At 43.8% G+C, this 24,256-nt stretch overlaps 4 protein-coding genes across 4 annotated transcripts; 2 read left to right on the forward strand and 2 right to left on the reverse strand.

Annotated features, from left to right (window-relative positions):
* Positions 1-2,109: 2,109 nt before the first annotated feature.
* fbxo10 (F-box protein 10) lies at positions 2,110-9,454 on the forward strand. Its single transcript, XM_051384650.1, has 11 exons — positions 2,110-2,451; positions 2,745-3,374; positions 3,530-4,360; positions 4,581-4,730; positions 5,364-5,500; positions 6,149-6,219; positions 6,315-6,467; positions 6,625-6,975; positions 7,064-7,374; positions 7,478-7,665; positions 8,221-9,454. Exons 2-11 carry the CDS (start codon positions 2,790-2,792, stop codon positions 8,399-8,401), a joined length of 2,958 nt encoding a protein of 985 aa, XP_051240610.1. The 5' UTR covers positions 2,110-2,451; positions 2,745-2,789; the 3' UTR covers positions 8,402-9,454.
* On the reverse strand, positions 9,393-13,215 carry polr1e (RNA polymerase I subunit E). The gene is made up of 12 exons (XM_051384682.1): positions 13,126-13,215; positions 12,644-12,747; positions 12,484-12,560; positions 12,311-12,396; positions 12,070-12,125; positions 11,826-11,970; positions 11,146-11,256; positions 10,911-11,007; positions 10,683-10,813; positions 10,487-10,568; positions 10,016-10,147; positions 9,393-9,658 (listed from the first exon to the last, which is right to left on the reverse strand). Exons 1-12 carry the CDS (start codon positions 13,199-13,201, stop codon positions 9,493-9,495), a joined length of 1,263 nt encoding a protein of 420 aa, XP_051240642.1. The 5' UTR covers positions 13,202-13,215; the 3' UTR covers positions 9,393-9,492.
* Positions 13,216-13,687: 472 nt separating this feature from the next.
* Positions 13,688-21,215, forward strand: LOC127354634 (zinc finger and BTB domain-containing protein 5). The gene is made up of 4 exons (XM_051384653.1): positions 13,688-14,246; positions 15,068-15,281; positions 15,488-16,336; positions 16,656-21,215. The coding sequence occupies exons 2-4, from the start codon at positions 15,072-15,074 to the stop codon at positions 17,823-17,825; spliced, it is 2,229 nt and encodes a 742-aa protein (XP_051240613.1). The 5' UTR covers positions 13,688-14,246; positions 15,068-15,071; the 3' UTR covers positions 17,826-21,215.
* Positions 21,216-21,335: 120 nt separating this feature from the next.
* On the reverse strand, positions 21,336-24,182 carry grhprb (glyoxylate reductase/hydroxypyruvate reductase b). The gene is made up of 9 exons (XM_051384683.1): positions 23,953-24,182; positions 23,437-23,570; positions 23,283-23,355; positions 23,017-23,133; positions 22,843-22,931; positions 22,633-22,737; positions 22,402-22,537; positions 21,717-21,847; positions 21,336-21,565 (listed from the first exon to the last, which is right to left on the reverse strand). The coding sequence occupies exons 1-9, from the start codon at positions 24,123-24,125 to the stop codon at positions 21,444-21,446; spliced, it is 1,080 nt and encodes a 359-aa protein (XP_051240643.1). The 5' UTR covers positions 24,126-24,182; the 3' UTR covers positions 21,336-21,443.
* Between the last annotated feature and the right edge of the window lie 74 nt (positions 24,183-24,256).

Consider the following 24,256-nt stretch of genomic DNA (forward strand, 5'->3'; position numbering starts at 1 on the left):
CACACACCTGTCTATATAAGACCTTACAGCTCACAGTGCATGTCAGAGCAAATGAGAATCATGAGGTCGAAGGAACTGCCAAAGGAGCTCAGAGACAGAATTGTGGCAAGGCACAGATCTGGCCAAGGTTACAAAAGAATTTCTGCAGCACTCAAGGTTCCTAAGAGCACAGTGGCCTCCATAATCCTTAAATGGAAGAAGTTTGGGACGACCAGAACTCTTCCTAGAACTGGCCGTCCAGCCAAACTGAGCAATCGTGGGAGAAGAGCCTTGGTGAGAGAGGTAAAGAAGAACCCAAAGATCACTGTGGCTGAGCTCCAGAGATGCAGTAGGGAGATGGGAGAAAGTTCAACAAAGTCAACTATCACTGCAGCCCTCCACCAGTCGGGGCTTTATGGCAGAGTGGCCCGACGGAAGCCTCTCCTCAGTGCAAGACATATGAAAGCTCGCATAGAGTTTGCCAAAAAACACATGAAGGACTCCCAGACTATGAGAAATAAGATTCTCTGCTCTGATGAGACCAAGATTGAACTTTTTGGTGTTAATTCTAAGCGGTATGAGTGGAGAAAACCAGGCACTGCTCATCACCTGCCCAATACAATCCCAACAGTGAAACATGGTGGTGGCAGCATCAGGCTATGGGGATGTTTTTCAAGTGCAGGGACAGGACGACTGGTTGCAATTGAAGGAAAGATGAATGCGGCCAAGTACAGAGATATCCTGGAATAAAACCTCTTCCAGAGTGCTCAGGACCTCAGACTGGGCCGAAGGTCCACCTTCCAACAAGACAATAACCCTAAGCACACAGCTAAAATAACAAAGGAGTGGCTTCGGAACAACTCTGTGACCATTCTTGACTGGCCCAGCCAGAGCCCTGACTTAAACCCAATTGAGCATCTCTGGAGAGATCTGAAAATGGCTATCCACCAACGTTCACCATCCAACCTGACAGAACTGGAGAGGATCTGCAAGGAAGAATGGCAGAGGATCCCCAAATCCAGGTGTGAAAAACTTGTTGGATCATTCCCAAGAAGACTCATGGCTGTAGTAGCTCAAAAGGGTGCTTCTAGTCAATACTGAGCAAAGGGTCTGAATACTTATGACCATGTGATGTTTCAGTTTTTCTTTTTTAATAAATTTGCAAAAATTTCTACATTTGTTTTTTTTCTGTCAAGATGGGGTGCTGAGTGTACATTAATGAGAAATAAAATGAACTTTTTTGATTTTAGCAAATGGCTGCAATGATTAAGAGTGAAAATTTAAAGGGGTCTGAATACTTTCCATACCCACTGTAGAAATTAAAATAAATAATGTTATGGTTTAATTTTTCTTGTCTCAATCCACCTCAAACAATGTCTATCTGACATAAACTTTTCACTATCTGACTATAGTGAGAGACCACAAACTCCCACTGAAGGTACCCAGAATGGTGACACAGACTCACAGAAAGCAAAGAGAATTGACCGTTTCACTCCACCTGTAAGATTTCTTTATCAACACAGGATACAAGAAAACCGTGTTCTCTCGAGAATCAACTAAGTAAAACAAAGAAAATGACTCTATTATATGCCTCTTTCCCCTAAAGTGTCTATTGGTGACATCTAATGTCTGATAAGCAGTATAACACATCTGATGCCCTACTCTCTAGGAGACAGCCTTGGTCTTAGACTGTGCGTAGCTCATGGCACACTGAATAACAACTAGTGTGAGACAACCAGAGTGTGAATGCATGAGGATTAACGTACATGAACATAAAATAATATACTGTAAGCCTGTAAACTTAAACATGGAATAACACAACATAATATAGTTTGCTTCATGTTCACAGAACCTTATCCCTGAATGCATTTTCCCCCACTACAATAATCATCATGGGTATATACATCTTATATAGTTTATTATTTCCCATTGTTGGCTAATAATTATTTGACACCGCAGTGTGACACAACAATATTTTCCTCCAAACTGAGGCTTGAACTGATCTTAAAACAACAAAACAATGGGGGGAAATGAGTCCCAAATGTATGCAGTATTGAGAAAAGGCACCGTACTTTATCGGGGTGTGACCTGGAGACAAGAGATGTGAGGGGCAACATGCGGTTGGACCGAACCACATTATTAAAGTTACATTGGATTTTAACTGGTTAACAACAATGTTAACAGCGGTCCGCTTCCACCAGGTTAACGCCCACTCATGGGAAGCGGAAGACGGACCAGCTCTCTGTTTGTTTCGTGGTCTCTTGCCGTAAACTGGAAGCAATTGAACTCCATTTCGATGGCACATCTGCCATGGATTGTTATGAACTCTGGAAGCAGTGAGGAAAAAGTCGCTATCGCAGACATGTAAGGCCCGAAAAATAGATCGATAGCTTGACAGGTCGATAAATAGCTCTTCTCTGAACATCGAACCGATGTGTTAATTCATCTAACTATGGCAGTGTGGTAAAAAGGGTAAGGCTTTTTTATTTATTTTTTACGGATACGATGCTCTCGTGTGTCTGGTGATGTAAGCGTAACGTTAGTTCGTGCGCAATTAACGGTTAACGGTTGCTAACCGCCATTAGAAAACTTTAAACGTAATGGTGCAGACTCGCGAGGAGATTTTAGTGAGGTGAATTTAAAAAAAACGTGTAATGACGTTCCAGAATCCACGGCGTCATCTTTTGTTGTTGTTGTGTAACGGTTGGCGCTAGCGGGTTTTTCTGTTGCCTTAACTGCGCGTGCGTGTGACTGACTGTTTCCAGGGGCCCCTCTCGTCGCGGTGCTCCCCAGCCGGCGTCTCTGCTGCCATGGAGGTGGGCAGCCTCCCCGTGGAGCTGTGGAGGGTTATTTTGGCCTACCTCCCTCTCCCTGACCTGGGCCGCTGCTGCCAGGTGTGCCGTGCCTGGCGGGAGCTCGTCCTCTCTCTTGATAACACCCGCTGGAGACAACTCTGCCTAGGCTGCCCTGAGTGCCGACATCCCAACTGGCCCAGTCAGCCCCATGTGGAGCCCCCATCCTGGAGAGAGGCCCTTAAGGAGCATGCCCTGGCCACCCGCACCTGGAATCAAAATGGCCCAGAGCTCCAGTCCTCCGCCTGCCTCCTCTTTTTCCGTCGCCGAAAAGACCGTAGGGTTTGGCATGTGGGGCCCGGGTGCGAGTTTGAGACCCTTCGCGGGGCCCTCGGGGTGGTGGGGCCATATGACCGTGTGGTTCTCCATCCGGGGGTATATGAGGAGCAGGCTGAAGTGGCACTGAAGGTGCCTGTGGAGCTGGTTGGGCTGGGCCGATTGGGTGAGGTGGCCCTCCTGGTGTGTATGGAGCAGCAGTGCCCCACTGCCAGGCTGTGTAATCTGGTGTTCATGCCACCCTGGTTCTCCACTGTGGTCTATAAGGTAAAGAAGAAAGTCAAAATGGTGTCTTTGTACAGCAGCGTCTCATCACACTCTATCATATCTTTATAAAATCAATCTAATCACACTTATTCTCAGCTCACAATTATACTGAATCTGTTTGACCCAATCACCTTTATCTCCTTCCTTTGCTCTAGACATCATGGGGTCATGTCCAACTGGATAACTGCAACTTTGAGGGGGCTCAGTTGCAAGTCCGCGGCCCAGGAACCTGCCAGGCTCGTTTCTGCTCCTTCTCACAAGGCAGCTCTGCCCACTTGCTGGGTGTTGTACTCAGTTTATTGGACAGCTGTGACTTCTCTGGAAGTGACACAGCCTCTGTGACTGTTGAAGGTCCTCCAGTTTCAGAAAGGAACTGGGCTTGTAAACACTTGGCTGCCCTGGCCAGGACTTTGCCGTCATGTAGCGTATCTGGGAATAACGACAGCCCTCCCAGAGGCCGTCTGGCTGGCTCCACTGGTGGGCATCAACCTCCTGGTGCTAATGTCAAAAAGGAGCATGTGAGCATAGAAGACTGGCAGAGGAGGACCGGGGTAGATGCAGTGTGTCAGGGCACAGTGATTGAAGACTGCTGGAGCGACGGTGACCGCAGCGAGGGAGAAGAGGAGAATCAAGATGGAGGAGGAACTAACAACACCAAAAATCAATTTACATTGGATTACAAAATCCCATGTGACCATCATGGTCTATCCCATTTGCTCAAGCCCCGGCCAGATGGCTCTCTGCCATTAGCCTCCTCCCCGGATCCCCCATCTGTGACCCCTGAACCCCTCACCTTTCAGCAAGAACTAGACAGGGATCCAGAGGCTCAGATGTTGGCAGCATCCACCCTCGGCTGTATCCTCAGACGCTGCCTCTTCAGGGAAGGGAAGGGTGGCGTGCATTTATCCAATTACGGACAAGCTCGGCTGGAGGGGAATGTTTTCCGTGGGCTCAACTATGCTGTCCGCTGCATCCAGAACTCCACAGTAAATAAGATCATATTAACATTTATCAGACTAATTGAGTGTCACATGAATATATCTTAATACATTAAAATTTCACATGTTCAATTACTTTAATTGGCAGCATTACGTACCTTTTGAGTCATGTATTAAGTTAAGTAGCTCAGATCATGAGTAATTAAGCAGCAGTTTCCTGTTCAAAGTGTTACTTGAGCTCCCTCTCCTTCTCTCTCCCCTTCTTCAGATAGTGATGCTGAGAAACGATGTGTGTGAGTGCCGTGCATCAGGTGTGTTCCTGCGCCTCTCTGCTCAGGGCCTCATTGCAGAAAACAACATCCACTCGAATGGGGAGGCGGGGCTGGACATCCGAAAAGGGGCTAACCCCATCATCGTGGTAATTACTGCCTCATGGTCTGTTGAAGTCAGATTTTTTAAAGGAAGAAACAAACAATATCCAAGTTTGACAAAATTATCTTAACACAACCTCAACTTTCGAGCTTTTTACAGAGCTTTCAACAGCATATCACAGTGCTGTGGGCTCTTGTATGCCACCTTGCCCTTTACATTTTATCAGTAACTTTAGAGCTTGGAGGCTGTCAAATAATGAAGTGAAGAAGCTGTTTTGTGCAAATAAAGAGGTGTCCATAAGAAAAATGGATGCTGTGTGTATGAAATAATGGTCGACCAATATCGGATTCTCAACGGCCGATGCCGATATTTGGAGAGCTGGGGGCTGCCTATATCAAAACCAAGAAAATCAATTTACACTTCTATTTTAAATTCAGGCATATGTGTACACCAGGATGCTTGAAAGTTATAGTACAGCACTTTTCTCCACCATCCCAAAATTCACAAGAGCACTAACATCGTTCCTCAGCCACACTGACAAGGCTGCCTGCAGATGTGTCTGAAGACATGTTTTATTTGTTGGCTGTGTGAGCACAGTAAAAGTGATGCATAGAAGTTCACATTGGATTAAATCGTAACTATCGTTTTTTTACCCTTTTTACCCCCTTTCATTCCACAGTGCAACAAAATACACAGTGGTCTGCGTTCAGGGGTGGTTGTCCTTGGCAATGGGAAAGGTTCAATTCGGAGCAACCAGATCTTTAACAACAAGGAAGCGGGCGTGTATATTCTCTTTAGCGGGAATCCTGTGGTCAGGTAGGTGGGACTCAACAAACATCTAACTTTCCCAGGAATGTGTAGTTCTTGCTTTTCCCATCGCTTGGATATTATTCATTGTTTACACGGCAGCCAGAGGGCTTTTGAGCTCTTTGCAGTACTCTCATTAGTGTTTGACTACAACAGGCCTTTATTACAGCAGACAATTTGTTGTAAATGTTTCCCAGTAAGCCATGACATAGAGCCAGCATATGCAATACCAGGACCCTGAGACCGAAAACACTAATTTTATTATTTACAGCTGTGCTTTTCCTACTGTGACATGTCAACATGTTGTTTGTGAAAAGGCCTGTGGCAAGATTATTTTCATGTTTCCGTTCTGTATTAGCAACCATTTATGCAAATTTCCATACAACCCTTAAAACCCCCTTCAGATGAAAAACTGTTGGTGTGTGGCTTGATAATTTATAATAATTTCCATGACTGCTGCAGTGCAGTGGCGTTTTACAGTAGAAGTATGGTGTAAGCAGTGTTGCATAATGTAAGACGCGATGCTAGGGGTGCAGTTTGTAAGTAAGTCTAGCCCCACGTTTCTGCATAGGTTACTATATGAACTATATATGTGAACTATATGAACTTGGTCAATATTTATAGTCACTCATATTCTGTCCTCACTGTCTCTTTTAGTGGGAATCACATCTTCCAGGGCCAGGCAGCCGGGATAGCTATAAACGAGAACGGCAGAGGGATTATAACAGGTGTGTAAGTGGATCTGTCCGACTGTGCCACTTAAAATTATGATTTGTGGATACGAACCCTGATTTGTTAACATATAAATACATTTTAATTCTAGAGAATGTGATCAAAGAGAACCAGTGGGGGGGCGTGGACATTCGCAGAGGAGGTGACCCCATCCTGAAGAACAACTACATCTGTTATGGCTACTCGGATGGCGTGGTGGTGGGAGAGAGAGGTCGCGGACTTATTGAGGGAAACCACGTCTATTGTATGTCATTTCAGCCTGATAATACCAATGTCACACACCTATCTTGACATGCTTGCTTGACTTTGACTTGCTCATCTTTGATCTTGTCTTTACTACTTACTAATTACTTGACCATAGCACAGATGTTTAATTCCTCCTCTTCCTCTTGTTTCTTCAGGTAACAAAGGCTGTGGTGTGTGGGTTATGTCGTCCAGCCTCCCGCAGCTACTGGGAAACTACATCACCCATAACTGTATGTATGGGCTGGCGGTGTTCTGCAGGAAGGACCCAGAGAACATTGAGGCCAGGGATGGGAACTGGCCAGGGCAAGAAGGGATTGGGGGAGAAGGAGGCAGCGGGGAAAGGAGGGGGGTAGAAGCAGAAGGGAGAGAAGGGCAGGAGAACTTGAATGAAGAGGGGGAGCTGTTTGCATGGGAGAGCGATCTGGACAGTGAGGATGAGCGCCACTCTTCCCGTCGTTCTATCAGTGTGGCCCTGGTGGAGAGCAACTGTATGAACTACAATGGAGGTAATAAATAGACCTGTTGAGTAGTGTTAAGTGTCAAAGTCACTCACTTCTCGTCTCTAATGTTCTCTCCATCGTTCCCTTTCTGCAGCAGTTGGTCTGTATGTGAAAAGCAGTGAGCCCCTGAATGTTTTCGCCAACCTCGTAAACGGCAATCGTGGCACTGGCATTGCTGTGCTGCAGAGCAGTCAGCTGACCCGACTGGTTACAAACTGCATTCTTGAAAATGGTCGAGGTGGTGTTACGGTGGAGAAGGACTGCCGAGTGGAGCTTCGTGGCAACGGAATTTATAAAAACAGTGGGCACGGTGTCGGTTTCAGTGGTAACGGGCAGATTGTGGAGAATGATGTGGTTGGAAACCGGGGATATGGGATCCAAGTCTCTGGCGGTGCTGACATCAAGGTGAGATGGACTGAGGGATGTCTACTTTTACAGCACTGTACATAATGAAATATTAACACATCACTTATGAGCCTTTCTGTGGTTTTATCATTTTTATCTTTAGGTAATGCGCAACCGTGTCCAACCAGCACAGGGCTGTGGAATCGCTGTGCTAGGGCCAGTAAAAGGTGTTGTCCATGACAATCTCCTGTTCCAGGGCCACCCTGGAAACAAAAAAACACTGCTACATATGGATCCTGGCAATGAGAGCTGTGTGTTGCGCAACAACAGTGTTCTAAGGCATAATAACAGGTAACTAGGCAACCAACAGAAAGTGCCAGAGATTCAGAGACCACCAGAGGCTTTACTGTCTGTGCTCTTTCTCCCCTTCCTTCTGCTGTCCACACACTGAAAGCAGCAATAATCACATTACAACAATGTGTCAAATGAATGAGTGTGAAAGAGGTCACCTATAATGATGAACTTATAGATAATTATCACAAAATTATACCTGAATCTACAGCTCTGCTAGGCTTTACAGTGGCTTTAAAGAGAGTTTCAGTGCAATGTTTAGATGTCCAGCCCACAACTTTACTATTTTGGTTCACTCTCACTGATCTCATAGCATCCTGTTCAGCCACAGAAGGCAGTTGTTTTCTGTATCTGAACATAGTGGAAATAAAGGAATATTTTATCTTAGTGGAGCACTGAGCAGCTGAGGAGCCAGATACTTGCCTTAGGACTTGGTCGAGATCTGTCATCTTAAAATGTGATATGTCAAACCTGAGGTTACATCTTGTTAGCCAAATCAGTTTTGCAGGTTTAACATCTGCACTGATTCATTTTTATCTCTTTTGTATTTTGTAGCTGTACATCTGCTCCTCCCTGGGTTTTGGAAAACCCTCCACCTCGTCCACTGGCCAGCTCCCCCTCTGGCCTCTCCTCATCCCAATATCCTTCCCGACTTGGAATTTCTATGACGACCAGGATCAGCGCCACAGTAGAAAGCGGTTGCCACAGTGGCAGCATGTTCTGCTCCATCCTGTGAATCCTGCCGAACACTCCAGAAACCAATATGAATGACTTTCCAGAAATGTCAGCATCTGGTCACTATGTACATCATACATGTGGAGCACTGACCTTCAAAAATGATGCCCTCCCGATGAGGAGTAACTGTCCAGGAAGCAAGAGGCTGCTCCGAGTATAACCACTAAAAAGGGGCCATCCACCTTCCAGTGCATTAGGGTGGCACAACATTTTGTAAATTTGAAATCAGACTTTGTAAGTTTATGATAAAATTCCAATGCGCTCGTCAAATGTTGACTAATGAAGTGAAGCACATGAACTCATCGTCTTAAACAACCATTTCCATACTGAAGCTTTAACTTAATCATGTCCTTTTACGTGCATATTCATGTACAGAACTGCTGTAGACTTTGTTTTTGTCAGTTTGCTTCTGAGACTCACTGGTTAGGACGTGCACATTTATAAAAATCCTAGCAGGAGCCAGAGGTGTCAGAGATGCCAGCTTCAACCATGCTACAAAGTAAAGCTGTGCCTTGTTTGACTTTTTAAAATCAATCAATGATTGTAGCTAGGGGAGGTGTTGTCATAGTGTGAGGTGTATATGCAAAAAAACAAAGCCAAACTTAAGCTTCTGCCTCTTGCAGAGAGCTGCTGTTTCCAGGTGAGTCTGTTTTTGGTATCTTGCCCTCAGTGTTGTTTTGAGAACGTGATGCACTTCAGCTTTCTTTGACTTTGTGAAATTCAGCGAGGGAGGACAAGTTACCATTCCAGATACCATCAACACACTGCACAGTGACACAACCACAGACTCACCCGGTAATAGCCAGCTATAGAAGGAAAGGTGTTCAGTGTGCAATATGTGCTGTCTACAAATGTGCCTATACGTCTAATTGTGGTTTTTTTTGTTTTTGTTTTTTTTAAGCCAAGATGTTTTCTGTCATCTAGAATTTGTTACGGCTCATTACTCTGCTTTTTTTGTATCTTGCACAGTACGCATTAAGGAACATGTACAATTCAAAGTTCTCCACTTTATTTGTCTACAAAATACATTAATAAACTTTCTTGTTTTGTGGGATTTCTGTATCCGATTCTTGTCTTTTCATATCTCGATCTTCAGTGCATTTTCTTGCGTTTCCTTCTCTCCATGAACTGATCGTATTTTACCAGAGGTAGAACAAGGGATGCGTGCCTGTGTTCATCTCGCAGTCCATCCTCGTTAGACTTACCCCGGGCTGGTTTTATTAGGGTCAGTCCCATTGACTTTGCTACTTCAGTCATCCTATAGGAAGACATGAAAACAAAAAAAAACCAGTTACTGTATATACTGGAAGAGGTCTAATAAACCTTATATTGACAGTGTTTTATGTGGATCAATACATCCAACAGAGTTGATGCCGTTGACCTTAATTATATGTTGTAACAATATTGTTCTTTAATGTCCAGTGTGTAACATTAAGCAGGATCTATTGGTAGAAATAGAATATAACATTCATAGGTATATTTTCATTAGAGCATAATCACCTGAATACAAGAACTTTACCCATGAATGCCACTGAGTCCAACACACTGGTCTTTTAAAATTCCCCTTAATGTCAATACGAACGTTTCTATATACAAATGCAGCCTTTTTATTTACCTGGCCTCACTAATTCCCAGGTCACGATGAAGTAATGTAAGATCAGCGGTCATGTGACCCACATGCAGCAGCAGGGCGAGGGAGTAACCTGCTAATTTTGCACGCATTGATGAAGACACCATGTTCTGGACCCTGAAAAGAAAAGTTGAGGTGAAAAAGTGACATTTATGTCTGTATGTATGCAAGACTGAGTAGCCAAACCAGCCAGACAAAGGGCGATCTGGCTGTGGAAAGTGGTGCCAAACACTACAAGAGAGATCATAGGATTTTGGTTCATGGAACGCTGAAATTTGACAGGCAAAGTGAAAAGTGATTTCCCTGGATTATTAACAGCTGCGAATGCAATCCAACTAAATCAAATCACGGACATGTCCCAGTGGTTCTGAAATACATGCATTCACCAGGTGCAAAGCAAATGCAGCCAATGCAGACATTTCACAAGATGACTTGAAACTTGCATAACCATCGTACCTGCCATTGTTGAAAGTCTCCACAGTGAATGTTCTCAACAGTTTGCTCTGAATGATGCGAGGACAGCCTTCCTCCTGCCCAACTGGATACAAAAAAAAAAAAAAAAAAAACAAAAAAACATACATCACAATAAGTCTGTGCTCCAGAGACAGGTGTAAGAAAACATCTACAATGAGAGGCAAACAACATTACTCACACTTGCGGGTGATGCTTTTCTGCCGGGCCATTTTGAGGAGCAGAGAAAGGTAAAAGGCGTTGCGTGATATTTTATCTCTGGTTTCATCTACAGTTGGCATGTTCTCCAGGATCTTCACAACACACAAGCACCTTAAATACAAAAGTACAAACACAAATTAGAACGCAAGGGGGAAAAAATTTAGCTTCATAAAATGTCTCAGCAAGTGTGGGTCTTTTGTCTCCCTACCCTCCGTCATCTCTCATCTTCTGCAGCTCCTCAGTGGTGAGCGCCGCCATCTTGGAACCAGCCTGCTCCAAAGCATTTAACTCGACTGGACTCAAAACTGCAGATATCGATTAAGGATGGAGACCTGAACGAAGTAAACATTCCTCTGCAACAATAATATTTGTTCCACCATCTACTGTTCTTTCACTCTCTTATTGAGACACACACACACACACACACACACATTGAAGGATACGATCATCATACAGGTAGACATTCTCAGGTCTGTCAGCGTCTGCATTGCAGGGAGGCAGGTGGATAGCAAGATCTCCCTGGGACTCTGTCTCAGCCACTTCCTGTTGTAGAGCTGAGAGGAGAGAGAAGAGAAATAGATGGAACAAATGATGAATAAACAAACTGAACAAGAATAGAAAAAGATGACAACTCAATCTGCCAGATACTTAAAAGGGAAACTTTTTCAATGTCGGCCTCCCAAGTTTTTGTGTCAAAGTGAGTAATGGGGGCAACAAATTCAAAGGCCTCAAATCAGCAAAATATTCAGTTATGACAGTGAAAATCTTGCACATCACTCTTCCTGGCCGGCGTTACTACGCTCACGTTTCCACCTTTGTCTTCCTGCAACAAGTCACCTCACCTCTCTCGAGAACTCAGAACAAGACTTCGCCTTGAGCAAGACTAGTTACACACACAGCGGATCAAGTAAAGGGAACAAAAAGATACTGGATACAATTCAAAACTTGTTGTCTCCATTAATCACTCTGGAAACAAAACAAGGAAAAATAAGATCCAGGTGGAAAAATACCTAAGTTACCCTTTAAGGATATCTTTAAGATGAGCTCTCAGGTGACTAGTAGATGATTTTTACACTACTGACTTCCCTATACCCCACTTGGACAATGTGACTGTGTAACTTACCTTCTAGTCCCTTCTGGTCAATCACAGTGTTGGCAGCTTTAGCCACTGCTTGATGCAGGGTGTCACTGCCCACCTGATTCAGCCTGCGGGAGCTCAGAGCTCTCTTCTGTTTGTTGGTGCCAAACGCCTCAATCAAAGAGTCAACCTAAAGAGAAATTGGAACAGAAGATGAAGACATTAATAGCAAATGTATTCCTTCTTATTTGGGCCGAGTCTTATTCCTAGGAAAAACAAAACATTGTACCTTATCTCTGTATGTCTGAGTAGTGTCCTGGGGTTTTGCAGTCTCTGTTGTCTCTCCTGATAAAAAAAAAAAAAACACAAATACATAAAGTGCATTTGCATTGACAAAAGCACCAAACAATTTCCTTACAAAAAAGATGATGATCTGGTTTTTAGTAGAGTTATCAGTAACTTGGGCTATGTAGACGCCTTATAAGCACCCATAATCAATTATCAATACATGCTGAATTCTTTTCTTTTACCTGGTATATCAGGTTGCATGTTGAAGAGCTGAGCATTGTGCACCTCCATTTGCATGGTCTGCCTGTTCAACACACCTACATAATATCTAAACAAACACCAAACACCTTACTTATTAATTATATTCACAGTTATTACTTTGCAAAAGTCACAATATGTCAAAATATTAACCTACTGGCAAAGGTTGTTGCATTTCAAAGACCCCGCTCCAAAATTAGTTCCAACATAGGACAGTCTGTCTGATTCAGCAACCTAAAGGAGGAAAACATAAACAAGTCTTGTAGATGTGCAAATACAAAGTACTGAGGATATAAGAAGTTCTTCATCTTTCTCACCAACATTCGTCTGCTCTTCTTCCTCGGGTTATTCTCATCTGCGTTCTTGTACATCGTGAAATGCAGTGTGTCAGCATTTTTGACGCTCCCGTTTGAAAAGCGGACTGTGAGAGGGAGAAACATAATATATATATATATATCTATATGTATATTGATAGTTTAAAATACACACAGTTTTTAACATGTACAAATCCTGCATCATGGTGTATATATACATTTAGGACAAGTGAAGATTAAGTTGCAGTAACGCAAGCAGAAACTAACAAGGTAAAACACATGTATGAATAAGGTTTTCCTACTGTCCAACTCCTCTGTGAAAACCACTACACTAAACAACTAGCCACGTTGCTAGCACCCACGTGTGCAATATAAATGGGTGTTTAAAATAAAGAAAATAAGCACGAGCCAACATTTACAGACACAATTGAAATTAAAATATTCTTCTAAATAGTTTCGACAACCAACAAATGAGAGATAGTCACCAATAACAGCTTTGTCGGAATCTCTCTCCTCTCCACAACACACCAACGAGCAGGAGGCGGCCATAGTTGTTGTCATGAGTTTCCAGGTGAGCCAAGAGGGTTCACTCCTTTGTACTTCCGGGTTTGTCAAAATTCTGGTTCAGGCTGTCATGGGTTCGGGCCATAGTTACAAAACGGGCTTATATAAGCGACTGATATTGTCGGCTCTCCTACCTTTGAAGATTTTTCAACCAATTCGGGTTTAGTCTGCGAGAATCTACATATCATACATATATTCTATCAAATATTAGCGGAAACATAATAGTTTTATTGAAAATAATAACTCCTGTAAGTTTGTTGTGCTGTTTATTTACGCTATTGTGTGTACGTTCATTGACTGCAACGTAAAACCGGAGTCAGATTCCTTGTATATGTACACATAGCCGGCCAATGAAAGTGACTCTGATTCTAATAATCATAATCAGGGTAATCAGAACAAACATCTTGACATTCTCTATAATCTTTGGCTACGCAGCGGCGCCATCTTGCGGTGAGACGTATAACTGCAGCCCTTCACCTCGTCGAGGGTCACGGACATGAAAGTGAAGCACAGCGCCACCCTGTGAGTCTGGTGGGGAAAAAAACCCGTCTGAGGGTGATAGGTTGAAATACTAGAAGTCGTAACACACATTCAGGTCAGACCCGGAGAGATACCGACGGGCTGTACTCGGTTGTATTGACCTCCGTGCTGTATGTGACTGTGTGTGGGAGGATGACACCGACGGAGGAGACCAGCAGCAGCGTTAGCTCACATCACTGGCAGCTCTCGCCTCCACAGCCACAAACCATTCAATGCGAGTGAACTGTCGGCTAGTGTGTGGACCACGGAGGGAGGGAGGGGGTGGGTGGGACGTGCAGCAGAAATGTTGACTAGCTACGTTTGATGGAGGAAGAAGAAACAAAGCTGCTTCGATACAGACTAGTTATGTTTTGTCAATGACAACAGACAAAGCGGTCCAGACCAATGCTACCGCTTCTGTTGTAGCTAACAGCCAACCTGCTGGTCAGATAGCCAGCTAACTTTAGCGTCATCGAGCCCTGATTCTGCCTCTTGTTACCTACGCTTTCTGGAAAACCCCAAGGTAATGTTAGTTGCTACTGGCTGTCTGATCTCTCAGGCATTACAGTAGAGTTCTTTGTTTTTGCTTATGTTGCTAGTTACCTTAGCTAACTATCTAAGATGCACCTAACGTTATTCCAGTGCTCAGTCCGCGGCTATGCTCTGTAGCCACGGTGTTATCAATGTGGTTTAACTACATTAAGCATGAGTCAACAGGGGAACTAGCTGGAGTGCAAGTTAAATCACAGCATGTAACTTTATAGCAGGAAGGGATTCAGTTGCTCTTGGTGCACATTGATTAATCATCTCACTGGAAGTTTTGCAGGCCTATTTTTTTGTCTGTGAGATCAAGCAATGATGCATTTGATCCCACTACAGTTACAGATTATTTTGTCACAGTTTGCAAAAAAACAATATCCACCACCATCTCAAGCAAAAAGTGGCACATGAAAACCACCTTCACCTGTTACAACCTCAGCCTAACATCTCCTTTAACTCCATCTGTTCTGTTTCTACAGGCCTCCATCATCATTACACAATCTAAGGCTGCAACTAAAGACTATTTTCATTAACAGTTAATCTGTGGATTAGTTACCTGGTTAATTGTTTGATCATTTGGTCTATAAAATATCAGAAAATAGTGAAAGATGCTCATCAGTGTTTCCGTTGTTTAGCAACAATCCAAAACTAAGAGATGTTTAGTTTACTATAACACATGACAGAGAAAAGAATCAAAATTGAGATGATGTTGCAGCAAATGTTTGGCATTTCTGGTTGATTATCAAAACTGTTTCCTCTCCCCGTTTAGCTCCTTTCAACCTTTTAACCTTCTGCTGTCTCCAGGGCCATGGATTTCCCGGGCCACTTTGAGCAGATCTTCCAGCAGCTCAACTATCAGCGTGTCCATGGTCAGCTGTGCGACTGTGTCATTGTGGTGGGCAGCAGACACTTCAAGGCCCACCGCTCAGTGCTGGCAGCCTGCAGCACCCACTTCAGAGCCCTGTTTACCGTTGCAGAGGGGGATGCAAGCATGAATATGATCCAGCTGGACAGTGAGGTTAGGGTCTTCATAATATTGTATAAAAGAGGGCAAGGAGGCTATTAAGTTAATATTTATAGGGCTGAGAATGGAGAAGAGTGTGATGATAGTGGTAATAGGAGGTGAGAGTTGAGGACAGAGTGACTCTTTAGATAATAATAGCATTGATAGTAATTCTACTACTGAACTGCAGACAAGATAAATCACTGCTTGTGTACTTGCAGGTGGTAACAGCTGAAGCTTTTGCCGCTCTCGTGGACATGATGTACACCTCCACACTGATGCTGGGGGAGAGCAACGTCATGGATATCCTCCTTGCGGCCTCACATCTGCACCTCAACAATGTGGTCAAGGCCTGCAAACACTACCTGACCACACGCACCCTGCCCATGTCCCCCACATCCGACAGACCCACCCATCACCACCCTCACCAGGAGCAGCAGAGGCACCGGCAGCAGCAGCAGCAGCAGCAGCAGCAGCAACAAGTAGCAGATTTAGCAGTGAACCCTTCCCTAGCAGCTAATGCTAACCTCGCAGCAAACGCTGCCACGTCAAAGTTGCAGCGCTCCTTCCTCCTGCAGCAGCTGGGGCTCAGCTTAGTGAGCTCTGCTTTGGGTGGGATGGAGGAGGATGGAGTTGGCAGAGGAGTGGTTGAACAGAGGGCCTCCTTCCCAATCCGACGCTTCCACAAACGCAAGCCGTCTCTGGCCCTGGGCCTGTCAGAGGAGAGACCCAGGCAGAGGCAGCGCCCCTCCGGCCCTAACCTGGGGTTGTTAGGAGAAGGAGGGGTGAACGCAGAGCGAGAGGAAGGAGCTCTACTCTCCCCAGACTCACACAAGATGGGAGATGAGTCCAAGTTGGATGCCGCAATCACTGGCCTGGTAGCGGTGTCCCAAGATGATCCTCAGATGCCCAGCCAGTCGGACAGTGGGCATTGTGAGGGGGAGGACTTGGGGAGAATGCAGGGAGGGGTGAGCAAGGAGGAGGACATGGAAGAGCAGGACCACCAGGACAATAGAGCGGGGGTGAAGATCAAATCAGGGAAAGAGGAGGAAGAGGTCGAAGAACAGAAGGTAAAGTTGTGGCTTGATTTGTTGTTTGTGACAAAATAACTAACTCTCATTAAGCCTCGTGCAGCAACATTTTCATGCTATAAAACTGTCTTATCTGCACAAACATCATAAATCCCCTATTTTACCCTGATGAAGGCCACCTGTTGATATGAGTAGGTGCATATTTGTGAGATTTAAGTGTACATGTTACCCAAGAGTATAAAGAATTTCACACTACATGCACATGTAAGTGACTCGCTGCTGTCTTTGCATGCTCCTTGACTTTTTTTCAAAATCCTCCTTTGGCCTTAGATGAAACTCCTCCTTTTGCTTTACATAGGTGGTGGTTAAACGAGAGCCATTAAGTTCGCCTGAACCAACAGATGAAATCAGCGACGTGACATCGCAGGCTGAAGGCAGCGACCCGGCTGAGCCCGGCGGCCAGGAGGAGGAGGAGAAGGCGGAGCTGAGCCCAGAGAGCAGTGACCGAAGCTTCACCTCTGAGCCCCAACCCAGCTCTGACTCTCTGCTGCAGCCCAGCTCGCAGCTTCTCCTCAAGAGCAGCATGGGAGGAGGCGCCGGAGTCGGAGGAGGTTTTGGGTGTAATAACGGACTGAGTGGCAAACCTGGTTTTAGTATTTCTAGCTTCCTCAACCCGAAGGATTTCGGAAGTGGCGGGACAGGGTTGGTTGCCGGAGAGGACGACCTCCCCAACACAACAACTGGAGATGCGGTAGCACATCACTTCCTGCTCAGACAGGAAGCTGCTGGTCCATCCGGCTCGGCTTCTTCCTCTCTTCTGCAGTCGGGTCCTCTCAGTGGTGAGAGTCGCAACAGTTTCGGAGACAATCTGCAAGCTGATTCTCTATTTCTCCGCCCCCTTCATGATGGTTTAGGGAACCCTCGAGGAAGTGGGGGAAGTGGTAGTGGAGGGTGTGGCGGGGTAGATCCCTTTGGCTTGGACTTCCAGCGCTCCAGCCTGGGACTTCACTCCCTGGGTCGACCGTCACGAGGGGCAGCAGGAACGACTGCCGCCGCTCTGGGTTATCCAGGTTACAGACGTATTGCTCCAAAAATGGCCACCGGCATGGGGGGAGAAGAAGGAGTAAGCAGCGTTCTCCAGGATGCCGCCTCTTCGTCCTCAAGTCTGGCTGGTCCCCTGCTTTTAAACAAGAGTGGTGGATATGAGATGAACAGTGGCAGGCCCACCTCCCTCCCCCCTCAGCTGACCCGAGCTTCAGCCGATGTCCTGTCAAAGTGCAAGAAAGCTCTGTCGGAGCATAACGTCTTGGTGGTTGAGGGGGCTCGGAAATACGCCTGTAAAATCTGCTGCAAAACCTTCCTCACGCTGACTGACTGCAAGAAACACATCCGCGTCCACACAGGAGAGAAACCGTACGCATGTCTGAAGTGTGGGAAGCGCTTCAGCCAGTCCTCCCACCTATACAAGCATTCCAAGACCACCTGCCTGCGCTGGCAGAACAGTAACATGTCCAATGCCCTGCTGTAGGACTCATTAGGAATCAGCGACGGGCTGCCCCGACAACGTTTTGATTTTTCTGAAGCTGTGACAGATGTTCTGTCCAAATTAACCGGTCCTGATCACAGACCAAAGATAGGGATAATAATGTAACCATACATTTCCTTTTCCAGGAGGAACCCACACTATCAAATCAGTGAAAGTTATCATAAAGACATTTAGGTGGTAGAAAGATTATAGGGATGCAGGACATACAAAGGTGCCACATTTATTGCTATGGATTCATTATGGAGTACCATAGATACACACTGTATTCTCCCCTGTACAAATATCATGAGAGTATTATGAGGATTGTCCTTCAATACATGCAGCCAATGGACTTTACATAATGTGATCCGGGCCAGTCTAGACTTGGGTTTTGAAGCTGCCACACTGTTAGCTATATGTATGCTATATACATATATATATATATATGTGGCTTTATATGTGTGAAGTTTAGATCTGTTGAGGTGAGCCCTCAGTGCTAAACATCTAATTTGAGGTACGTTCATTGAAGCAAATTTATATATAATTATAACACTCAGTCTGAGTGGTTACAGATCAGAGGCAGCTGTGCAGCACCAACATTAAGAACAAATGTCATGTAAAATATCTGTCCTTATGTGTAGATTTTTCATTGCACATTTGTAAAACATGTAGCAGCATCCCACATCACACTTTTGAGTCATCGTAAGCGTGCTCATTGACTGTGCCTCATTCGGTGCAAGGATAGTCGTACAGACTATGGATGAACTGATTCAGATTCAGTTTGTGTGCCAGATTTAATGCCTGTAAGAGGTGTTGATGGGTGTGTGCTCTTGATGCTTACTCTACTGTACAAAAAGGTGGATAGAGTCGGATTCAGTCCTGTGAGGTTGTCAGGTCTAGGTAATGCCAAAATGTATAACTTCTGTAACAGTAACTGTAACTTCTAAAAACACTTTGATTCGACTGATGTGAGATTTTTGACCTCTATAGTTGCCTTTCAGTCCAAAGCACCTTTGAAAAGTGTTGGGCAGTCATTACTAGTAATAATATTACAGTAATAATAAGACTTTAACTACTAGGGTAATTAATTATTAATGGAATATTTCCAGCTCCCATTACTTAGATTTTGGGAGAAAGGACACAATGACCAATTTCATTAGGAGTTGCAGAAAAGTAATATAACTATTAGTGTAACTAATTACTGTTGGCAGGGAGTATTACGTAAAGTAATAATATTTCTTAAAAGACTTACTAGTAATAAATAAAAAAATCTGAGTAACTAGCCCAACACTGCCTTTGAATTCTCACCAACAGAAGTGTTGCTCGGCTCAGTTAAAGTTCAGAATATGTCTGGTCACTGGCAAGCTAATTCAGTTTGCACTGATGGGGCCTTCACACTTGATGTGACTACAGGAATAAATGTCTCGCTTAGAAAGATCTATATCTGTAGTTTGTCAAATGCAAGTTTTGAAGAAATGGGAAACTTTGAATTGTGCTAATCAACCTTTTACCACAATTTGCTTGCCAGGCAGATCTGTTAACCCTGGAATTAATCTGCATTGTTTAGGGGCACAAACCAATCACAGCAAGCAGAGGGAGATGCATTATAATGCTGTTTTAATACCCAGATAACAACTTCACGGGAAAATGCACCTTATTTTGTGTCATGATGTGCAAAACTGGCAAGTAGTTGTGGTCTGTATAAGATATGAGATTTAAGTGACTTTCCGTCCTTACTGACTGAGAATGACCACAGGAAGTTCAGCTGTGGCCAACAAGTTTACTTGACCATCCACAGACACATCAGCTAAGTTTCCCTGGTCGCCGGTGTTCTTGTGTGTACAGTATGTTTATTAAAAAGGACAATGAAGTTTCACTGAGAGGTAGAGTCGTAAATATTGCACATTTGTGGTTGATTTCATCATTTTTTTTTCGGAGGAGACAAAACAACTCATGAAGAACAAAAGTTTGCTACTGTACTTGATATCAGTGCTTTATACATTTAATGTATCTCTCACAAAAGCACTTAGACAAATCTTTTTTTTTTTTATCACTGGAATGTTGAACAATGTGAAGACGTTGCTTAATTGCGATTATCCAATTTTACTAACTCTTTCCGTTAAACTACTATCAGGATGAGTTTGCAAGCTAAGGGTTGTAGCATTTTTGCTAGCAGGTGATCTATAACATACAACTTCCACAGTTTGTGAATTACTAATACACGTTTAAAAAAATAATTTTATAGGGTCAATGTCCTGTCAGTGTTATTTTCAGGAGTTTTAGCTGTTTTTTTATGTATGTTACCTGTATTTTAATGTAAGGTTGACAGCTTTCTTACAATTGACGAACTGCATAAGAAAAAAAATACAAACATGCTGAGAAGTAATCTAAATTCGCAGCTTATCATATAAAGGATTTCTACATCAGCTCAGTTCTGGATGCCTGACTTCCTGCGGGTTGTAAATAGGAGCAGCTTCATTGGTAGACAGTCGGTTAATTGAAATCTGTGTTCATGCAGTGTTGTAGAGTTCTGTGTCAGTGAACCAAAATGGAAAAAAATAACACTTTATATACATGTTTGCCTTTTCGTATACCTTATTGCTTGCTGTATTGTGTCGCCTACACTGTCTATGAGAAACACATGGTCATTGCTTCCATTTCTAGTTGCACCTTATTGTACTGTAGAGTCATCACACTGTTAGCCTGTACAAAATGACTATATTATTTGAAACATATGTTAATGGATAATCCGGACTTTTTAACTTCAGAAGAATAATTGCCTTGTAGGATGTTTGCCCTGTAAACATAAGCTAACCTACCGTTTGCCCTGTACTTCTTTATACTTTGATTGATAGTAAAGTCGCTGAAGCGCGGCCACAGAATTTTAAAATGATCACTGGTGGTTAAATCCCGAATCTGACGTCTGTTCCTGTGTTCCCTACTGGAATATCCTCTTGAGAAATACCGAGTTGTACAGGTGATGAGGCGAAGGAGATGTAGTCCTCCAAAACATCCTCCATGTCTCACACAGTGGCCTGTTAAGGATTGTTATGGTGCTGTCTTCTAAAGCTGTTGCTTAAACAGTTAATGTGAATCTCTGAAAAATGCACTGACTGTATTACCCCTGTATGAATATGCCAAACTTTAAAAATATATAAAAGGCCTAAATTGATTATGGAAGTCACTGCCTTATGCCCTCTAGCTTGAAAAGCTGGGCTTTTTGTTGATATGCCAAATCTAAAGTATTTCTGTGTTTGTTTGTTTTTCTGTATAACTAACATAGTGTAACCATGAGAGGACTAAATGTTTGTCTCTTTACTGTTGAAGGCTATAAAGATTGTATAGTATGTTCGGTTGGTGTATAGACTGAATAAAAAAAAACAAAGAAATTCAGTTTTGTTGCTGGTGACATTTTCATGGAACACGAGCTAAAGCAGCACAGAGATTATACAAGAATAAACAAAATGTACAAAACTAAAACTCAAGCAAATAAGGAAACATACCATGACACACTTAAAGTCCAGGTTTTATTTGAATCCTCTAAAGAATAATTAGATACATGAGTTAGATACTGAGTCCAGTATTCAGCCAGTTGTCAGAGTGGAACCCGTTTTTTTTTTTTTACAGTTTGAGTTCTTTGATCATCGGCTCACCCCGCAGGCCGAGGAGGAGGTTGTTTGCTGCCAGGGCAGACATGGCATTACGGGTAGTATAGGAGGCACTAGCAATATGTGGGAGAATCACTGTGGGAGGAGAGAATTAAACAGACAAATGTTAGGCAGTGAGAACTGAGCACAGTGATTTTACCTTAATGGGTTTCTTGAAAAAACAACTTTGTTTTTTCATTTTAACTATTTTTAAGGCATTTGAAGCACTAATAAGTCTGACACTTACCACAGTTTTTGAGGGTAAAGAGTGGGTGGTTTGTGGGGAGGGGCTCAGGAACCGTGACATCTAACCCAGCTCCTGCAATCTGCCCTGTGGACAGAGCTTCATACAGGTCTTCCTGATTCACCACACCGCCCCTGACACAACAGACGGACCAGAATTACAGACATACACAGGAAGAACACAGATACTGCACACAAGGCTGAATTAGCCTGCACTGACCTCAAGTACTGTACTTAAGTAGAATTTTGAGGTACTTGTACTTAACTTAAGTAGTATTATTATTATGCTGCTTTATACTTCTACTTCACTACGTTTTAGAGGGAAAATTTCCTTTATTTAATTGCTTCACTTCTTAGTTACTTTGACTTTACACACAAACTATCTGATCAGCTTATGTAATATGATGCATTGTTATAGATTAAAGGCCCCACGTACCCTAACAGGTGTTTTAACTATGCTATGCTGGGATTTAAGTCAGGTATTCTTGTACCGAAGTCCCACAAAACGTATTTTTTATCTTATTGCAGTGCAGTGTGTACAAATTATTATCTTATCTGAATAAGATAAAAATTGTATTTTGGTACATTGAAGGCTCTGTAAAGGGGCCATTTTGCACAGTATCTACCAGGACCAGTAAGATTAGGTGGCATTTAGTTTGAAGTTAGTTGAAGTTGCCGATTCAGGGTACCGGCTTGTGTTGATAAAGATAGAGGTATTTTTCATCTTGGAGAAGAGATCCTTGTTGCATATCTCCTTTGTCTCCGGCGTTAAAGCACAGCACACAGTCAGGAAATCAGACTGCTTTGCCAGCTCATCAAAAGACACTAGAAGAGACAGTGCCAATGGTGTTATCGTGTTAAAATAAAATGGTTGATTATAACAACATAACATGCTGACATGAGACATCTATAATGCTTACCATACTCAGCATTGATGATACTGGCCAGTTCAGGTCTGGGGGCTATGTCTGTGTATATGAACTTCTTTACTTTGAAAGGTGCAAGACGCTCAGCAATAGCCACACCTTAGAGCACAAAGACACCGTGTGAGAGGTCATCAGATTTACAGAAAATGCTGCTCGACAGTGACGTGCATGTTATGTGCAGCGTTTCAAAAACTGTACGCTCACCAATCCTCCCCAGACCCAGGATACCCACAGTGCTGTTGGCGAGCTCATATCCACACAGCCACAGAGTTCTCCATGTGCCCCAGCCACCACTGGCACGAGAGGGAGATGTATTTAACGTTTGACCCAAAAAACATTTAAGTACGTGTGCGTGCGTGAGTGTGCGTGTAACATTACGTCTTGGCTTCATGCGTGGCCTCTACGAGCCTCCTGGAGGTAGTGAGCAGCAGAGCCACCGTCAGCTCAGCCACAGAATCTGTCAGAACATCAGGCGTGTAACCCACACGGATCCCTCTGGGGGAAAACTTATGTTATACACATGTCACCAGATGTTTGAATATTAACAAGCTTTTTGAGGGGTTGGGGTGTCACTGTAAGTAAGTCTCCATCACTATGTCTTACTATACACAACAACATACAAGAAATAAAAAGATAGGAGACACCTTTTCTTCAGCTCGTCCAAAGAGAGATGGTCAAAACCCACTGACATCGTACTGAGGACCTTCAGGTTCGGACCTGCAGGGGTACACATATACACATTTGAGAGGGGTTTCCACTGCATTCGTCACTCAGTTGACTCAGAGACTTTCCTCACACCTGCAGCATCCAACAACTCTGCATCAATCTTCTCTGTCAGCACGCAGACCAGGCCGTCAACACCTTTGACCTTCTGAAGCAGCTCCTTCCTGGGCACGGGGGCGTCGTCTGAGTCCCATAGCTCAAACTGCACCCTGGGAAAACCGAAAACGTGACCTTAGGAGCCAAATCCAATCAGTTTGTTTTTTAATTATCCACAGAAGGAAATTCATTGGTTGTTGAATCTTCAGTTAAAGTTCCTACTAAGATATACAGTGTATCAAGCTTTATCACATGCCTTCACAGAAACATTGGATCTTTAAGGTTCAACTTTGCTATGGGGGAATACCCTTTAGGCTACCAGTCTTATCTAACTAACACCAGGGCAAACATTAGCAACCCTGTTTACTCAAAGTAAATGATGAACCTTACAAAGCAGACATTTCAAAATTCGGAAAGGTATCAGAGTCAAATCAGTTATATTACGCCATTAATCGGTTTATAAAAAGCATTTATTTTCAAGCCACCATGACTCACTGTCCAGATTCACGGAGGATCTTCAGGCCCTCAGGTGGGATCTGTCGGGTGACATACACCCGTGGCAGGGTTGACATCTCCCTCTGCACGTTGCTTGTTAGACCCCCAGTGATATTCAAAGGAGTAACAGCAATCCGCTGGAACCGACGCAGTGCGATACGACTGCACCACATTGCCTTGAGAGAGTAAACCTGTGGGCAGGTGTCCGAGAGGTGAAAGTAGTACTTTGGAGTCTGTTGTGTGCATGTGCATGATTTTGGCTCTAGTTCAGTGGGAGGGTCCTGTGAGTGTCTTTGACCAATAT

This window comes from Dicentrarchus labrax, unplaced genomic scaffold, assembly GCF_905237075.1.
Source record: "Dicentrarchus labrax unplaced genomic scaffold, dlabrax2021, whole genome shotgun sequence".
NCBI classification, from domain to species: domain Eukaryota; kingdom Metazoa; phylum Chordata; class Actinopteri; family Moronidae; genus Dicentrarchus; species Dicentrarchus labrax.

Bases quoted from the DNA above. Each gene is read 5' to 3' on its own strand.
- fbxo10 (XM_051384650.1), top strand. From the start codon at position 2,790: ATGGAGGTGGGCAGCCTCCCCGTGGAGCTGTGGAGGGTTATTTTGGCC. The intron at 6,468-6,624 runs GTATGTCATTTC...TTGTTTCTTCAG, and splicing joins TGAGGGAAACCACGTCTATT to GTAACAAAGGCTGTGGTGTG. The intron at 7,666-8,220 runs GTAACTAGGCAA...TGTATTTTGTAG, and splicing joins GTTCTAAGGCATAATAACAG to CTGTACATCTGCTCCTCCCT.
- polr1e (XM_051384682.1), bottom strand. From the start codon at position 13,201: ATGACAACAACTATGGCCGCCTCCTGCTCGTTGGTGTGTTGTGGAGAG. The intron at 12,126-12,310 runs GTAAAAGAAAAG...TTTTTTTATCAG, and splicing joins CATGCAACCTGATATACCAG to GAGAGACAACAGAGACTGCA. The intron at 11,971-12,069 runs GTACAATGTTTT...ATTTCTCTTTAG, and splicing joins CTCAGACATACAGAGATAAG to GTTGACTCTTTGATTGAGGC.
- LOC127354634 (XM_051384653.1), top strand. From the start codon at position 15,072: ATGGATTTCCCGGGCCACTTTGAGCAGATCTTCCAGCAGCTCAACTAT. The intron at 15,282-15,487 runs GTTAGGGTCTTC...GTGTACTTGCAG, and splicing joins TGATCCAGCTGGACAGTGAG to GTGGTAACAGCTGAAGCTTT. The intron at 16,337-16,655 runs GTAAAGTTGTGG...TGCTTTACATAG, and splicing joins AAGAGGTCGAAGAACAGAAG to GTGGTGGTTAAACGAGAGCC.
- grhprb (XM_051384683.1), bottom strand. From the start codon at position 24,125: ATGTGGTGCAGTCGTATCGCACTGCGTCGGTTCCAGCGGATTGCTGTT. The intron at 22,932-23,016 runs GTAATGTTACAC...CTCTCGTGCCAG, and splicing joins GCCACGCATGAAGCCAAGAC to TGGTGGCTGGGGCACATGGA. The intron at 22,538-22,632 runs GTAAGCATTATA...TGTCTCTTCTAG, and splicing joins TATCATCAATGCTGAGTATG to TGTCTTTTGATGAGCTGGCA.